Below are 16,639 nucleotides of genomic sequence, written 5' to 3'. Positions count from 1 at the left end.
TGAAGTCACATTTCGGTTCTGTTTTTTAAGTATGTTAATGCCATCACAATCCAGCTGTGACTCTCTGGGTGATCATGAAAAACACAAATTTTAAGTGGATAATTGAAATACTGTAACGACACAGTTACATTTTTTCCTAGCTTCTTGCTGTTTGTTACTGTCTGAGCTGCAAAGAACCCTATGAAAGCCAACAAGCTCTTTTCTCATCTGTAGATGAGAAGGAACAAACCTCTAGACAACACAGAGCAGGACAGCCTCAGTCATCCACAGGAAGTGTTGCTCTTTCCTGCCACCCATTCCCTGCACAGCAGGCAAATGGCCTCAGCCAAATAGGCAGCTGGTGACCCCTAGTGGAGATTGGGAGTCAGGGCAGGAATGCTGGAACAGGGCTTGAAGGTTAGAGACAACTGAAACAATGTGGGACTCCTAGCACCTTAGGCTGTGCTTGCTAAATAAGACAGTAAACATTCCTGACATTTCTTTTAGCCATGCTGACCCCAGGGACTACATTCTCATCTTTCAAGAGCCAGCCTCTTGACTTCTTAAAATGGAGGGAGACAGACAAAGGGAGCAAGGAAACAGAGGTCTCCACCCCATCCAGCAGTGAGGAAAAGGCTGGCTGTCAGTGGGAAGATGCTGTAAGATGAATTTCAGGGGGCCAGGAGTTTAGCCTAGTGGTAGAGTGCTTGCCTAGCATGCACGAACATCCAGGTTCAATTCCTCAGTACCACATACATAGAAAAAAGCCAGACATGGTGCTGAAGCTCAAGTGGTAGAACTCTAGCCTTGAGAAAGTCCAAGGACAGTGCTCAAGCCCTGAGCTCAAGCCTACGACTGGGGCAAAAAAAAAAAAAAAAGAATTTCAGTTGTCGGCTGGAAAGGACAAGAACCTTCTGGTTGGAAATGGCGCTGTGGCTCAACTGGTATGGGAAGGACAAGAACCTTCTGGTTGGAAGTGGCGCTGTGGCTTAACTGGTAGAGCATTAACCTTGAGCTGAAGAAAAAGAATCTTCTGAGCAAAAAGAAGCATGTGTGTAAAATATACTCAGAAAGTCAAGGGAACCAGTGGTTCATGCCTGTAGTCAGCTACTCAGGGGACTGATATCTGAAGATCACACAGTTCAAAATCAGTTCATGGGCTGGACAATGATAGCTCAGACCTAAAATCCTAGCTACTCTGGAAGCTGAGATCTGAGGATCCCGGTCTAAAGCCAGCCTGGGCAGAAAATCCCCATGAAACTCATATCTCCAATTGGCCACTTAAAAACTGGAAATGGAGCTGTGGCTCTAAGTAGAGGGATAGCTTAGTGCAAAAGAACTCAAGGATAGTGCTCAGGCCCTGAGTTCAAGCCCCATGAACGATACAAAGTCATTTCAGACAGAAAAGTCTAAAAAGACTACCTCCAATTAACCAGCAAAATGCCTGTCTAGAAGCATAGCTCAAATGGTAGAGCACCAGATGTGACTACAAAAGCCCAGGGAGAACACAAGGGCCTGACGTCAAACTCAGTAAGCCGGAGGGTGGCGGGGGGACTAATGGGGTAGCATTGTGAAGGAAGCAGGGCAACTTCAAGAGATGGTGATCAAGGTGTCTTAGAAAGTTGCTCGGCAAAAAGGATACTAGGAGGAAGATAGTGGGGATGGAAAGGAACATCTGGCACAGCAGCCCCAAGAGTCTGATATCATGAAGGGCACAGACCACAGAGACATGACAGCCAGAGCTCAGGAGACTGCCGGACCTGGGAACCAACACTTACCTCCACAGGCTCGTGCCAGCTAGAGGAGTACTGAGCACCTGGCTCTTTTGGCTCTACCTCTTACCCAAAGGCTCATTGTGTGGATTAAATTTGATGCCGATGTGAAAGAAGCCACAGGCTCAGGCCTGGCCCTGCCTCTGGAGGAAGAATGGGCCCCAACCTCCAGGCAGGTCTGCTATAACAAGTCCTTGGATGTCCCTCTGGTTTGTTAGGGACCCTGCTCCCCACACACACCTGTCCCAGCTGCCTCTGCTCCCTCCTCAATCTCAGTGTATCCTGGCTGCCTCAGCAGGAGGGCCCACTGTGTTGGTTTGGTCTCAGGACCAAATTGGTCCAAGGGTACATTCCTGTGGCCCCAACAGCTGTTGACTTTTGTTGCCTCTGTGCCTTCATACTGGCCCATGGTTAGAATGGAACAGCTTTTCTCCCTGGTTAAAGGCTGCTGGGCCCCAGCTCTGTGTAGAAGGAAGGAACCAAGTCCCAGCCCAAAGGTCTCTCTATGCCTCCAAATGCTACAAAGAATCAACAGACACCCTTACAATACAACCTTTAACCAAACATGCCAGGACCTGCCAGGCCTAATTTCATTAAATCTGGAAGTTGTCCTCCCTGGCTCCTATCCCACCCCTTCTGGCTCTGGAGCCCTGCTGAGCAGAGAAAAATTGTTCCGTGTCTTCAGGCTTTGTACCAGAGCTCCAGTTCAAATGGAAGTCATGGCCCTAGTGCCAGAGCACAATCTTCCTGGCTTGGTCCACGCTCACCACGTGGCTCCCAGAGAAGCACCAGGCCACAGCATTAACAGCAGCGCTGAGGAGAGGGAGGGCAGGCTTCAGTAGGGCAGGCAGCAGAAGCGGGCTCCACTGTTGGCTGAGTCAGCCTCAGTGCCTCATCTTAAATGAGCCTCCCGGATTAGTTGGGGCAGATCTGAGTGTAAGTGGAAAGTCTGGAGACAAGTGCTGGGGACATGTCAGAACGGGCACATTAGCCGGGCTGGGGCATGGTAGGCAGGTAGATGGGTACTAGCCATACCCACCAATGAGGCCCCTGAAGGCTGCTCTCCAGTTTCCCTGTATCAACGTTCCAGATGTAGAGGGTGCCGTCCCAGGAACCGGCTAGTGCATAGCTTCTATCAGGACTGCAGTGGCCACAACAGCAAGAGAAAGGAGCTCAGATGCCAGAACACACACATGCCAGGGCCAGACTGGCAAAGGCATGGGCTCCAGAACACACCTGAACACAGCTTTGGTCCAGTCAGAACCACATTTGAAGCCATCAGCCCTGAGGACAGACAGGGCAGGAGTTAGAATGGAAGTCACTGCCAGTCCTGCCCCCGCCAGGAGGCTTTAAGAGCCTCCTAGCTCTGCCAGAGATTTGGGTCTAGAGAACCATCAAGGATGGGCCCAGTCTTGCCCAGGATTAGAGGCCAGCTGCCTCAGCTGATACCTGAACACCTGTCGGATATTGCTAACACGCAGGTCGATCACCTTGAGTGTATCATCTCGGGAACAGCTGAGCAGATGCATTTGGTCGTGGCTGAGGCTCAGGGAAGTGACTCGGCCCTGCACAGGGATGACCTGGGTACAGCTGGGTAACCTGAGGAGGAGTAGGGAAGGGACAGTAAGAAGCAGCTTGCCTGTATCCCAGGCCACCCCCTGACAAGAAGGAGCTGGGCATAGCTGCTCTCCTAGCTGACCAAGTCCAGAGGCACCCAGGGCCCTAGATTGCTAGGGTAGAGGCTGAAAATGTTCTCCCTTCACACTGCAGCCACGCCAGTCCTTGAGGAACTTCACAGACTGATAGGGAGCCCTGGAAACCCTTGGGTCACTAAAATAAGCACTGAAAAAGAAATAGGGAAGCTGGGCGCCAGTGACTCACACCTGTAATCCTAGCTACTCAGGAGGCTGAGATCTGAGGAAAGTGGTTCAAAGCCAGGTGAGGCAAGAAAGTCCATAAGACTTTTATATCTAGTTAACTGTCAAAAAACAAAGTGACACTGTGGCTCAAGTGGTAGAGTGTTAGGTAGCCTTGAGCTGAAGAGCTTAGGGACAATGCCCAGGCCCAGAGTTCAAGCCCCACAACCTACCTAAAAAGAGAGAGGGAGGAGGAGAGAGGGAGCATGGCCTAGTGGTAGTGTGCTCACCTAGCATGCACAAAGCCCACATACACAGAAAAAGCGGGAAGTGGCTCAAGTGGCAGAATGCTAGCCTTGAGCATATAGTGTCCAAGGACAGCCTGAGTTCAAGCCCCAGGACTGGCAAGCAAAAAAAAAAAAAAAGAATCTCAAGGGGACTTTTCTATCTGGGATGACTTCGAACCATGATCCTCAGATCTTAGCCTGCTGCATAGCTATGAGTATAAGCATAAGCCACTGGTACCCAGCTTGAGCTATGAGACTCTTACCTCCAATTAACTACCAAAAAAAAAAAAAAAGAACTGTCACTCAAGTGGTAGAATGCTACCCTTGAGCAAAAAAGCTCAGGAACAGCAACCAGGCCAAGTTCAAGTGCCATGACTGGTACGTGTGTGTGTATGTGCGCGCGCGCACACACACACACAGAGATCCTGAAATGGCAGCAGGTGCTTGTCCATCATGGCTTTAAGGGTCAGGCCAAGTCCAGAGCTGAATGAGAGCCACTAAGGAGGTGACACAGCTCCTCAGCAGTGCTGAGCTCTCAAGGGACTAGGCCCAGCAGAGGTCACAGCTGACACTGCCAGACCCTTCCCAAACCCTTCCCCATGATCTTTCCTGCCTCCACCAGAGAAAGGAAAAAGAGCTCCAGGGTCCTGACCCCCGGTTTCCACCCACAGCACGCCTGTCACCTGCTATCCCAGAACCGGATCTTCTGGTCATTGTGACCACTAATGATGATGTGGTCCCCGCATACCACGTCATTACAGTAGGAAATGACATTGATGGTTCTTGAACCTGGGGACCAAGGGGCAGTGTCAGCAATGAGACCACTGGACATATGGAGACACTGAGGCAAAACCCCTGGGCACCAGGAGACTGAGAAGAGCACCAGTGGGGAACAGAGAAAGAGTCTCAAAACGAGGGGTGGGGGGAGAGCAGGGCAGGCTGGGTCTCACAGTAGGCACGGCCAAGGTCCCACTCCTTCACTGTTCGGTCGCGGCTCCCAGTCACTGCCTGGTGCTTTGTGAGCTTGAATTTGGCAGCTGTCACCTTGTCCTTGTGTCCAGATAGTGTCTCCTGCCCCATCCCATCCCAAATCCGGATCAAGGGCAGGCCCCAAGCCTAAGGCATGACCCTTGACCCCTAGTGAGCCTCCCCAGTCAGTCCTCACCTTGGACTGTGCCTCTCCCACCTTCCAGAGCTGGGCAGCCTGGTTGTAAGTAGCTGCCAAAACCTGGGAGCCCTGGAGAGACAGGAGTAGTGATGGGAAAGGACCAGGGCCTGAGCCTTAACTGCTCTAGGCCTGCAATATGCAATGTCCCTAGACCAACAATCTGGGGTGCAGGCTGCCTCAGAGCGCCAAGGTAGACAGGGGAGCGTCAGGCCCAGGGAAGGGGAGGCAGCAACCCAAGGGCCAGTTCTAAGGTATTACAATGCCCGCTCAGGCCCCAGAGCCCTATCCAAGTATAGACATTGTGAAGGGTTATGCCATGCTACTGGGGCAAAGTCTCCTCACTGAGGGGTCGAAGTCCACACTGGTGATGCTGCCACCAGCTCCCTCAAGCGTCTGGTTGGCCTCTAGGCGACCTGGGGAGAACAGGAGAAGGAAAGGATGAAATGAAGTCACTAGCCTGACCAAACGAAAAAAAAAAAATAGAGCCAGAATGGGTAGGGAAGTCTCTCCTGAGTTAAAAGACAGAATGGCTGGATCTACCCCAGTGCCTGGGGGGAAGCAAAACCTCCCCTAGCTTTTAGCAGAGGAGGTACTGTCCCCAGATCACACAGGCAAGAGAGGCCAGCCTAGATGAGTATCTAACTTACCACCTACAAGGCAGAGCTGGGCCAAAGTACAACAGGACTGTGTGTGTGTGTGTGTGTGTGTGTGTGTTGTATGGACATGGCGGGGATGGGGAGTGGGGGGAGGGGTGGCCCACACACAGGCTAAAACAAGTGATCCAACACTAAGGCCACTCCCACGACCTCAACTCACTGAGCTCTGGGAGTTCAAGTGACACTAGAAAAGGAGGGGCCTGGTGGGCCCAGGGACATGCTCCTCAAAAGCCTGATACTACATTAACTCCTGCTACAGGGATTACGACAGCGACTATCCATGCAATCCTGACCCAGGAACTGAGAGACTCAATGTTCAATGCTTCTTTGGAGTCACAAGCCAAGTCTCAGTGCCCTTGCTCATTGCTCATCCATAGCAAGCTAAAGATGGGGTCTGCAGAGAACACAGCGGGTGGACCTATGGAAAAGGTCCTACCTGCCACAACATTCCAGAGGTGGATAAGACGGTCAGCCCCGCCAGTGGCCAGGAGGCCACGGTTGGGGCCAAACTGAACAGCATTGATCTCAGAGAGGTGGGCATCCTGTGGGGAAAGGCAGCATTAGTGTCCCTCGTTCTCTCCATGTTGGCCTCTTTTTCCCTTCTCACAGCCCAAGCCTTTGCTGGCTTGGATATCCCCACCCCAAGTCTCTGTCCTAACCTTGAATTTCAACCCTGGCCCCAGCAAGTCTCCTAGATCCCAGCAGCAGTTTCCTAATGAGCCAAATCCACGGCTAAGCAACTCTCCTCTCTCCTCCCAGCCGCACTGCAAACATTGTAAATGATGTGAGCAGTTCACAAGCTGTAAAGGCAAAGTCTTGCTCCCGCTGAGGCCCAGCCTTGCTTCCCTGGCCTGCCCCTGGCGTCTGGGTTCTTCTGTTAAAACCCCAAGTACTTGGCCCAGCTGTTCCCTTACCAGGACATCTCCCTTACCAGGACATCGTGCACCTGGGTAGGCAGTCGGGCAGCCACACACACAGGGATGCTTTGGTACAGCTGCTCAGGGGCACCTCCCACTGAGTGACCTCTCCTCTTCTTAAAGCTGTAGTGGTATGAAAGGGGGACTCAGAAAGGTATTCTGCAAGATCTTCTGCCACAGGGCTCCAAGCTACCCTGAGGTAGCAACAATGGGAAGCAGATATGGCAGCTGACAGAACTTTAGCCCTAGGGTACAATAAGTGTGACCCCTGCACTCATAGCCTGGCACAGGAGTAGGAAAGGGTTAGTGGAGGCACAGGAATCTCAAGGCTGGGGTTTTAGTCTTGGCCTCACCACTGGCTCTGTGATACAGAACAAATCTTAGCTATGCTGAGTACCAGTTTCCCAACTGAGTGACTATTTTCATTCAGCTCAAGTCTGGAGCTCTTAGTTCCCTGAGAGGACCTTGAATAAGGACAGAGCCTTGTGAGCTTAGAAAACACTGGGCAGGAGTTGGTCCTACCTAAAGGACCTAACAGAGACTTACACAGACAACAGGCACCAGCTGATGGACAGACAGAGGTACATACAGACCAAGCCTGGGCTCAGGAAGCCTGACATACCCAAACCCTTCACACACATGTGCACACACACACACTTACTCCAGCAGCCCCTTCACCACATCCACACAGCGGGAGAGTGTCAGGGAGGTGGCCGAGGCAGACCTGAGGCAGAATGAGAGGCTGCTAAGGGCCTGGCCAGTGGATACGCAAACAGCAGTCATTCATCCCTAGGCTTTGCTGGAGACCTGGAGGCTAAGACTTCTTGAGCCTGGAACAGAACTTGATCCCTTGAAAACCAGGAGAAGAGAGGTGAGACCTGGACCAACCCAACAAGGTAGAAGGACTTAGAAATGGGTAACTCCCCAAGTTTCCACCATGATGACAGGAAGTGCCTCACCCCAAATGAGAAATGAACACCAACAGAAACTCTTAAGTAGCTGCTTGCCAGTGGCTCACACCTATAATCCTAGCTACTCAGGAAGTTGACATGTGAAGATCCCAGACAAGTAGCCTGTGCAGGAAAGTCCTTGAAACTCGAATCTCCAATTAATCACAGAAAAAGGTCACAAGTAAGCCAGGTACTAGTGGCTCATGCCTGTAATCCTAGCTACTCAGAAGGCTGAGATCTGAGTTCAAAGCCAGCCCAGGCACTAAAGTCTATCAGACTCTTACCTCCAATTAACCATGACAAAAACCAGAAGTGGCACTGTGGCTTAAGGAGTACAGTGCAAAAATAAAAGCAAAAGTTGCTCAGGGATAGTGCCCAAACTCAGAGTTCAAGCCCCAGGACTAGGAAAAAAAAAAAAAAAAAACACCTCTTAAGAAACTGGGCAAACCACTAAGGCTGAGTCAATAGATAGCAGAAGCTCCAGTTTTTCAAGCAGCTCCAGAAATGCCCAAGTAAGGTTTTTGATGGCCAAAAGAGTTTGGAAACCATATCTCATGACCCTGTTGCCTAAGCTCCTTCAGCATCCTAGGCCTGGACACTGGAACCTAAAAGAGACTTCAGGTTGGGGAATGGGGCCAAAAAGAGCAACTTTAATGACAGACAAATCAGGACATGGGGGACTGAATGGTGGGGTATTAGGATTCAGAAGTGTGAGCACACAGCTACACATTCTCCTATGTTCATGCACACCTGTGCTTACACACACACATGTCTGGGACCCTGACAGCAATTCGCCAGCCTTATGCCCCACCTTAGAGCTCAGGTCCTGGGAAGAAAAAGGGGGAAGGCTCAATGACATTGACCCCAATTGGCTCCAGGCCCTGGAGGCCACACCAGTCAACCTCTCCCCACCACTTCCCCAACCCAATAGCGGGCCCCAAGCACCTAGAGGAAGATTGTGGCAGTTTCAGAGCTCGAGGACAGCCACGTGGGTCCTCACCTGAAGGGCCTCTTCCATTTTTCACAAGCCTCTCTCTCCAGGAACTCAGGCCCACCCACCTGAGTCTCAGTCTCCTCTCTGATCCCATGGTCTAGGGTGTCCGGGATCCTGAGAAAGGGAGTGAAGCTCAGAAGGACAACGCATCCAGCCAACTCTCCTCCTCATCCTGGCATGGATCAGGGAAGATGTGAATTTCCAATAAGGGGGTGCCCAGGCCAGGCAAGCACATCTCCGACAGTATCCTACAGGGACTGCAGGTGTGCACCCAGGTACACAGATAGCAAGGGCAAAGGGAGCAAGGGAATGGCGTTTGGATAGCATGGCTTCGCATACAAAGGCCAGATGGGCTCCTCCCCATTCATACTTGCTGATGCTCACAGCCCTCTTGGCAGCCTTCTTCAGCTCCTGGGACAGCCGAGCCTGGTGAGCCCTGGAAAGGAAAAAACCAACCCAAAGGCAGAAAGTGGCGCCTGGCAATGAAGTAGGCAAGAGATGCGCACGCCCCCGCCTCTTTTTGACCGGGAGAAGCTAGATTCTGCCCTCAGCGGGGCAGGCCCGCTGATATGAGGGCGCGGCCCCCAGCTCCCTCACCGCTCCCGGCTTTCCAGGCGCAGATTGCGCTCGGCGGCCGCGCGCGCCTTGCTCTGCACAAGCCTCTCCAGCAGGTCCCGCGCCTCCTCCTGGAGCCTGCGCAGTGCCGCCTCCTGGTGCTCCGAGTGCGCGCGCAGCGCCTCGTAGGCCGACCGCAGCGCCGCGTTCCGCGCTCGCTGACCCTCCACCTGCTGGGCGTGTTGCGCCCGCGCCTCCTGCAGCTGCGCCACGCGGGCCTCCAGAGCCGCCAGGCTGGGGACAGGGGGGGACAGGGGAGTGTCGAGAGAACAGCGATGAACCCCGACGGCCTCCTCCGTCCCGACCTGCACGTGGTCTCACGGCCAGCCACGCCTTCACCCACGAGGCCCGGCCCTGCCCGTTGGCCTCCTCTGACTTTACACACATGCCTGGGGAGGGTGGGCATTTGGGGATGAAGGGCAAGTCCTTGGGTACACACTGTACCCTCTCCCGGGGCAGAATGGCCCTGAGCCACCCCCAAAATGGGCTGGCCCTCCCTCACCTGTCCTGCTGCTCCTCCAGTTCTGACTGCACGGTGCCCAAGGCTGCGCTCTTCTGCACCACCTGGTAGGCCATCTGGTGAGGTGGAAGGGCCAGACCGGTGAGCACTGGCACCTCTGTAACAGTCACTCTAGCCCTTGGGGCCAAATAGATTGGTGGCACAGAGTCTCCACCACCACCCCCCATCCCCTTTCTGACAAGCAGATGGGTTTAGGATACTGCATAAGGTTTAGGAACCTACATCAGAAGTCAGCTTCTGCATTCTGAGTTGTAGTGGTGCCACTTGCTTTCTCTGTGACCATGGGGTAGTCATTTAACCTCTGAGCAAAAGGAACTCTAACCTGGAAACTTCCCAGAGCTACTATCTGATGTGTCAGATAATAGGAAGTGTTCACCTAGCACTTACAAGTGCCATACCTTGTTCTGAGCAATGTACACGTACGTATTAACTCTTTTAATACCCAAAATAGCACCAAAGGAAATCACTGCCATTCTTGTTTTTGCAGATAAAGACATGACACAGAGTCACAGCCCTGCTAAGTGGCAGGGCTGATATATAAGCCACCTGTGCTCTACATGGTGGGTTGGGACATGTAAGCTGTACTCCCTCCTTTCCAGCCACTAGCTTCCTCCACCAGCCCTGACCCTCTGCCGGCCTAAGCACAAATCTCACAAAGCAAGAGCACACAAGGCAAGAACAGGATGATCTTTTGCGGTACAAGGTCCAGCATGAATTCTGGAGCTACTCTAATAGCCTCAGGGTTGGGTAAGGGGAATCTCTGAACCCTGCTTTTCAGCTTCCTGCAACAGAGAGCCAAGAGCAGGGAAAGCCATAAGGAAGAATCCCACCTTCTTTCTCTCGGTATTGTGGCGTCAGTGGGGGAAATAGACTGTAAGCCAAAGCTATATCCATTAATGTGGAAAGAAAAACCAGAGAGCACAGAAAAAAACAGACTGAGCACCTCTAGCCCAGGAAATCACCAAGGCTGGGGGCTTTTGGTGCTAAATTGTTGTTGACTCTTTGTCATGAGAAGGCAGCTGCCCAACTGTCTGGATACAACTCCCTAGCAGGGAGGGGAGGCGGCACATGGGAGGGATCTGCCCCTACTGAGTGGACACCTACGTTGTAATTGCTCTAGTTACAACATGTAACATTCATTTCACCACAAACTAATCATTGCTTTCACTTCCTCACCTGACATTTACGCTATGTCATTCAATTTGACACTTTTCAAAATTCAAATGATACAGGTAGAAAACAGAGTTGAGGCCACAAGGAGCTAGGAATGTTGGAGGAGGGAGGGTTCATAACTGAAAACAGGTGGTAAGAAGGGATCCTGGGATGATGAAACAGTGATGTCTCTTGAGGGTGACACAAATCTATGTATGTGATAATGTCACACCACTGTCACATTACAGCTACAAAAAGAAGCTCTGGGGAAGAGGCTCTGAACTGAATTCATAACCCACTGTTATATCTGCATGGTGACTTGGACAGCTATACCTGGCCATGTATTTACTTGACCATTAGCCTCCTCCTGTGGAAATTCCCTCGTCCGTCTTGTTTAAGGCTGCATTTCCTGTTGTTGACAATATCAATTGTCATAAAATGTAATGAAAGAGTGAACAGAAATCATAGAAGGTGGATTGTAAGGGTGGAGGTTCAAATCTAGGCTTTCCCCATCTAGGCCTCAGTTTCCTTCTCTGCAACTATAAAACTGAGGATAATTAGCTAAGAGTATGCTTAGCCCCATGCCCACCATCACTTTTGGTGTGGTGCTGGCCATGTTTTGGGGGAGAAGGGGTTGTGACTTAGATGGTATGTTCAAGAAGTCCAGCAAGGGAGTCCAGAGGTCAGAAGAGAAGACTACACTGGAAATGGAAGTTAGCAAAAAGAATCCTCCAGGTCCTCAGAGCCACTGAGGTCACTCACACTCAAGAACGCCTACTTGTCAGGGATGGGGACAGACAGCAGGGGAAGAAAGCACCCAAGGAAGTTCAGAAGCAACAGCCACAGAAACGAAGGGGAAACTGAGAGACACAGAGGGGGGCTGTGGGGTGGAGGCCCTTGCCCATGTACCACATCAACAGTAGTCACTTAGGCTGCAAATGTCTGGAGCACCAGCTGGTTCTGGAACTAGAGTTGGCTTGGCAAGGGATGAGAAGGTGAATCAGGGAGTGAGTAGGGCAGGCTAAACTATCTGAAATGAGAAACAGGCTCTGGGCATTTCTACCCCTTACTCCCTCCAGCCATCCTTGGAGCCCACCTAATCTTGGGCCACAGGGGAACTCTGACCCTGCCCAGCTTCAAGCCAAGACTTGATACACGAGGAGATCACTCACTCAGTACCTGCAGCACTGGATGTGAGACACGTAACAAACTGTGTACCACTCATTTGCTAGCTTCCTTGGACCATATCTCCCCCGCCCCATTCTCAGACCGAGTACAGCTTACCTCACCACAAACCAGCCGGAGTTCCTCTTCTTCCTCCTGCCACTGCACCCTCAGAGTGGCGAGTGATGAGACTTGGTCTGATTCAGGGCTTGACTTCTCCTCCCTGCCAACCTCCCTGTTAATCAGAGCGTGGTCCTCATGACCCTCCACTCACCCCAGCACCCAAAGGCCCTCCTCGGGGTATCCCACTAAAAACCTGAAGAACCATTTACTAGTTTTCTGGACCATGAAGAGCCTGGAAGCCAAAGAAAAAGCAAGTCTCAGCAAGGAGCGTCCTATGACCTCTCTGCTCTCTAGGACTACCCTGTCTAAGTCCCTGGCCAAAGACCTGCCTCAAGAAGCACCGAGCAGCTGGGCACTGTGGCTCATACCTGTAATCTTGGCTACTGAGGAGGCTGATTTCTGAAAATTGAGGTCAAAGCCAGCCCAGGCAGAAAACTCCAAGAGATTCTTATTTCCAATAAACTACTCAGAAAAGGCCGTAAGTGGTGCTATAGCTCAAGTGGTAGCACACTAGCCTTGAGCAAAAAGAAGCTCAGGGACAGTACCCAGGTCCTGAGTTCAAGCCCCAGGACTGGCAGAAAACGAAGATGAAGAGGAAGAAGAGAAGGAGGAGGAGGAGGAGGAGGAGGAGGAGGAGGAGGAGGAGGAGGAGGAAGTGGAAGAGCTAGATGTGGTGGTACTGTAATCTCAGCACTCAGGAGGTAGAGGCAGGAAGATTGTGAGGCTGAGGCCAGCTTGGACTACATAGTGACACCCTATGTCAAAAAAAAATCCAATCCATTCTTGGTTCTTAATATCTTCACTCACTCTTGTTGTTGTTATTGTTGTTGTTGTTGTTGTTGTTGTTGTGAGGCTTGAACTCTGGGCTTGGATGCTGTCCCTGAGCAATTCAGCTCAAGACTAGCACGCTACCACTTTGAGCCATAGTGCCGCTACTGGTTTTCTGGTGGTTAATTGGAGGTAAGAGTCTCACAGACTGCCTATGAACTTCAGTCCTCAGATCTCAGCCTCCTGAGTTGCTAGGATTACAGATGTGAGCCACCAGCATCCAGCACTTCACTCACTGTTTAGAACAGATAGCAGGACCTTTTCTGTAGGCATCAGGACCAATACAAAAAGGTGGGAGAAGGGGCCGGGAGTTTGGCCTAGTGGTAGAGTGCTTGCCTAGCATACCTGAAGACCCAGGTTCGATTCCTCGGTACCACATACATAGAAAAAAGCCGGAAGTGGTGCTGAGGCTCAAGTGGTAGAGCTCTAGCCTTGAGAAAGTCCAAGGACAGTGCTCAGGCCCTGAGCTCAAGCCCAGGATTGGCAAAAAAAAAAAAAAAAAAAGGTGGGAGAAGAATGAGAAGGGAAAGAGGAGTGCAGGGTGGGGAGAGGAAGGAGAGGGACAGACACAGAGAAGGATGGGAGAAAGCAGATTCTAAGCAACTGGCTTAGGATGAGCTCAAGGGCTACCTCTCCTCACCCACTTCTGGCCAGTAGCCAAGAGCCAAAAATGAACACAGCAGAACTAGGACCAGGCACAAGTAGGCCATTGTGACCACTGATGTATACACTCACCAGGAGCCCTGGTGGGTGGCGGCAGTGGCATCATTTGGTTGTGGCTGCAGCTTCTCTGAGAACTTGGCTAGCAGCTCTGCCTTCTCAAGGAGATGACTGTCTGAGGGTACAAGAGGGAGGGCGTGAGCAGAACACACACTCTTCAGCAGATCCCTAGCATACCTTTGACTGCAGGGCTGCAGGGCCCAGAGATAGTGCGAATGGAAAAGCTAGTGGGGGATTGGCTCTTGCCCCTTGCCTAAAGGCTAAGTTGGCAGTTCTATAGGACCTTCAGCTCTGGTGCTGCCATTTCACAGCCCTGTCCCACCCCCTCCCCAGGCCCACTCAGGAGAAGAGGGCTTGCTATGCCAGGAACAGAAGACCCACTACTGCTAGGGACAGACACAAGGAACAGCCTGAAGGAAGCTGGGGGACAGAGATAACCTCAACTCTGCCAAGGCAGGGCCTGACTATGTTGAAACAAAAGGATCCACTTGCCCAGGGCCTTCAGTAAGTGACTTCCTCTCTGAGGGCCCCAACATTGCAATAAAGTAATCCTAACTTCCCCAAGGTAAAGTCTCCCCAAGTCAGAGTAGAAAGTCCTTGAGCAATATTCAACAGATCTTATGTTAGGTGGGTTAATCCCTGAACACCCTCACCCCCCCCCCCATTCACAATCACTTCCTCTTTACTGACAACTTCCACAGCAAGTTAAGGGGGTGGTAAGTGCAGACAGCTCATCAGTAATCTTCTGGCATGGGGGTGCCCTATCAGCTTGCTTAATATCTGCTTCCCTCACAGATCTTCCTCCTTAGCTACCAAGACAGTGCACTGCTTCCCCCCACCTTGCAAATCTAAACAAGCCCCATTATGCCTAATTGACAAGAAAGTTGAAGCTTGAGGCCATAAACAGTGCAGGCTCACAGTGATGCCTGGCCCTTTGGTAGGTCCAATTACAGCAGTTGGAGTCTCTCCATGCCCTCACACTTTCAGCTCCTAAAGACGGGCTGAGGGGGACTCCTCCCTCAAATTGGGTAGCTCTAGTTCAAACAGTGGAGAAAGAAGTTGCCTTGGAGGTGTGCGATTACAAATCCAAAAGAAAAGAATCAACTCCCGGAAGGCTGTAAAGAAATTTCTCAGGATAAGAGCACATTTGGTTGTGGGTAACATCAAAATTATTCCCCAGTGAAGAACAGCAAGGGTTAGGTTAGACTTTCAACTCCAAACATTCAACTTCAGGTGTCCAGAGGCTCCACACACAGCTGCATACCTGTTTATCCCATCTTGAACCAACATGTCCCTTCTTGACCAACTCCTCCACAAAGAACTATGAGTGTGAGAGACTGACTTCCCTCAAGCAAGCCAGCTCCCCAGCAAAGCCCAGACCCCCTCAGGCTAGGGTGTCCCTGTACAGAAGTGCAACGAGAACCTGAGCCAGCATCACCCACCAATAAGCAGTCCCTGAAGCTCGGGGGTTAGCACCTTTCATGAACAGGCCCGACAAGTGACTGCTCCAGACACCGCTGTCTGACTTCATCCCAGGCTCTACCCTGGGGCAGTCCAGCCCCTGCAAAGCCCACACTCCAGGTGCTCAGCTCTGCGGAGGAAGCACTGCACCTTGAGACTAAGTAGAAGAGGAATCTCTCCACCAACAGAGGTTCTAAGCGGCGCCTGGGTTGGAAGGGGCAGAAATCTAGTCCAGTAAGAAGTAGAGCCAAACAGATGTGTTCTAGGCCCAAGGCCCGGATCCAAGGCGCTGGAGCAGTTGGACGGCAAGTAGTGGGACAAACCCTCTCCCCCAGTCCAGGCCTCGTCTCCTCCAGGCCCCCAAGGAGCACTCACAGGCCGGCACCAGCTCCTGGAAGAGTGCCTTTTGCGTGCGGTCCCGCTGCCGCAGCTGCCGCACGATGTGGCGTTTCCAGCGGGCCACAGGGGCGCTGGGGGAGCTGGGCCCCGCCATGGCTGCTACCTCTCGCGCAAGCCTCGAGGCCGAGAAGGCGCGGCCGGCGCCCGGCCGGGGCGGGGCCGCCCGGGGACTCCGTGACGTCACGAGCCGCGGCGGGGAATCCCCGGGTGGTACCAGGAACGTGCCGGGGGAGAGAGGGGGTGGGAGGGGACAACGGATCTACACAAGGCGGGGAGCGGCTCTGGGCACCGCGCCGCTGTGATTCCACCAGAGGGATTTTACCGTGGAGGCCCCTGCCTCGTGTAACCATGATGGGTGCTAAGCGGAGACCAGAGCTGGAGCCCGGGAGCGGTCACCCCCTCGCCGATTGGTACGCGCTAGAGGCGGGGCCTTAGGGTCCGCCTCCCTCAACCCGGCCGAGCCGGCCGGGAAGCCGCCCGCACCGAGGCAAAAGAATCCGAAGAAGGGGCCGCGAGTTTGGCCTAGTGGTTAAGGTGCTTGCCTAGCATGCATGAAGAGCCGGGTTCGATTCCTCACTACCACATACATAGAAAAAAGCCGGAAGTGGTGCTGAGGCTCAAGTGGTAGAGCTCTAGCCTTGAGAAAGTCCAAGGACAGTGCTCAGGCCCTGAGCTCAAGCCCAGGACTGGCAAAAAAAAAAAAAAAAAAAAAAGAATCCAAAGAAATCCCATTTTCTCCATGACAGGCTAGAGGTCACTGTTCAAAGCTAGCCCAGGCAGACACCTCTGTGAGGCTCTGATCTCCAGTTAACCAGCAAAATGCCCGAATTTGAACTGTCTCAAGAGAGCACCAGCCTTGAGGGGGGGAAATGGAAGCAACAGTGTTAGCTCTGAATTCAAGACACAGTACCAGCACCAATAAGTAAACAAAGGAATCCCAATACTCCAGAAGAACATTCATGCATTGCTGCTGGGAATGTACGGTAGTAAAAGCAGCTCAAGCACCGTACCCAGGTCCTGAGTTCAAGCCCCTGGGTGGGCACAAAAAAGAAAAGAAAGAAAACAGGCTTGCACTGTT

General features: G+C 52.2%; 1 protein-coding gene across 3 annotated transcripts; it reads right to left on the bottom strand.

Moving 5' to 3' along the window:
- Positions 1-1,911: 1,911 nt before the first annotated feature.
- On the bottom strand, positions 1,912-15,674 carry Atg16l2 (autophagy related 16 like 2). Of its 3 annotated transcripts, XM_090348378.1 has the most exons (18): positions 15,538-15,674; positions 13,717-13,816; positions 12,151-12,265; positions 9,697-9,770; positions 9,177-9,428; positions 8,950-9,015; positions 8,586-8,693; positions 7,297-7,359; positions 6,650-6,758; positions 6,155-6,260; positions 5,405-5,475; positions 5,060-5,131; positions 4,845-4,965; positions 4,578-4,683; positions 3,201-3,350; positions 2,988-3,035; positions 2,791-2,892; positions 1,914-2,564 (listed from the first exon to the last, which is right to left on the bottom strand). In XM_090348378.1, exons 1-18 carry the CDS (start codon positions 15,653-15,655, stop codon positions 2,477-2,479), a joined length of 1,869 nt encoding a protein of 622 aa, XP_090204504.1. In that variant the 5' UTR covers positions 15,656-15,674; the 3' UTR covers positions 1,914-2,476. The 3 variants fall into 3 exon arrangements, with proteins under 3 accessions (XP_090204505.1, XP_090204504.1, XP_090204506.1); XM_090348379.1 differs by lacking the exon at positions 7,297-7,359 and having other exon boundaries at positions 1,912-2,564; XM_090348380.1 differs by lacking the exon at positions 1,914-2,564 and having other exon boundaries at positions 2,853-2,892; positions 3,242-3,350.
- Positions 15,675-16,639: the final 965 nt, after the last annotated feature.

This window comes from Megascapheus bottae, chromosome 16 (genome assembly GCF_031878675.1).
Source record: "Megascapheus bottae isolate mThoBot1 chromosome 16, mThoBot2.hap1, whole genome shotgun sequence".
In the NCBI taxonomy this organism is placed as follows: domain Eukaryota; kingdom Metazoa; phylum Chordata; class Mammalia; order Rodentia; family Geomyidae; genus Megascapheus; species Megascapheus bottae.
The sequence above is the reverse complement of the archived record's forward strand: the minus strand, read 5'-3'. Positions and strand labels throughout refer to the sequence as shown.

Excerpts from the sequence above, each read along its gene's own strand:
- Atg16l2 (XM_090348378.1), bottom strand. The coding sequence starts at position 15,655 with ATGGCGGGGCCCAGCTCCCCCAGCGCCCCTGTGGCCCGCTGGAAACGC. Across the intron at positions 13,817-15,537 it reads CCAGGAGCTGGTGCCGGCCT|ACAGTCATCTCCTTGAGAAG; the intron begins GTGAGTGCTCCT and ends TTGTACCCTCAG. Across the intron at positions 9,016-9,176 it reads CGCCTGGAAAGCCGGGAGCG|GGCTCACCAGGCTCGGCTGT; the intron begins GTGAGGGAGCTG and ends TTTCCTTTCCAG.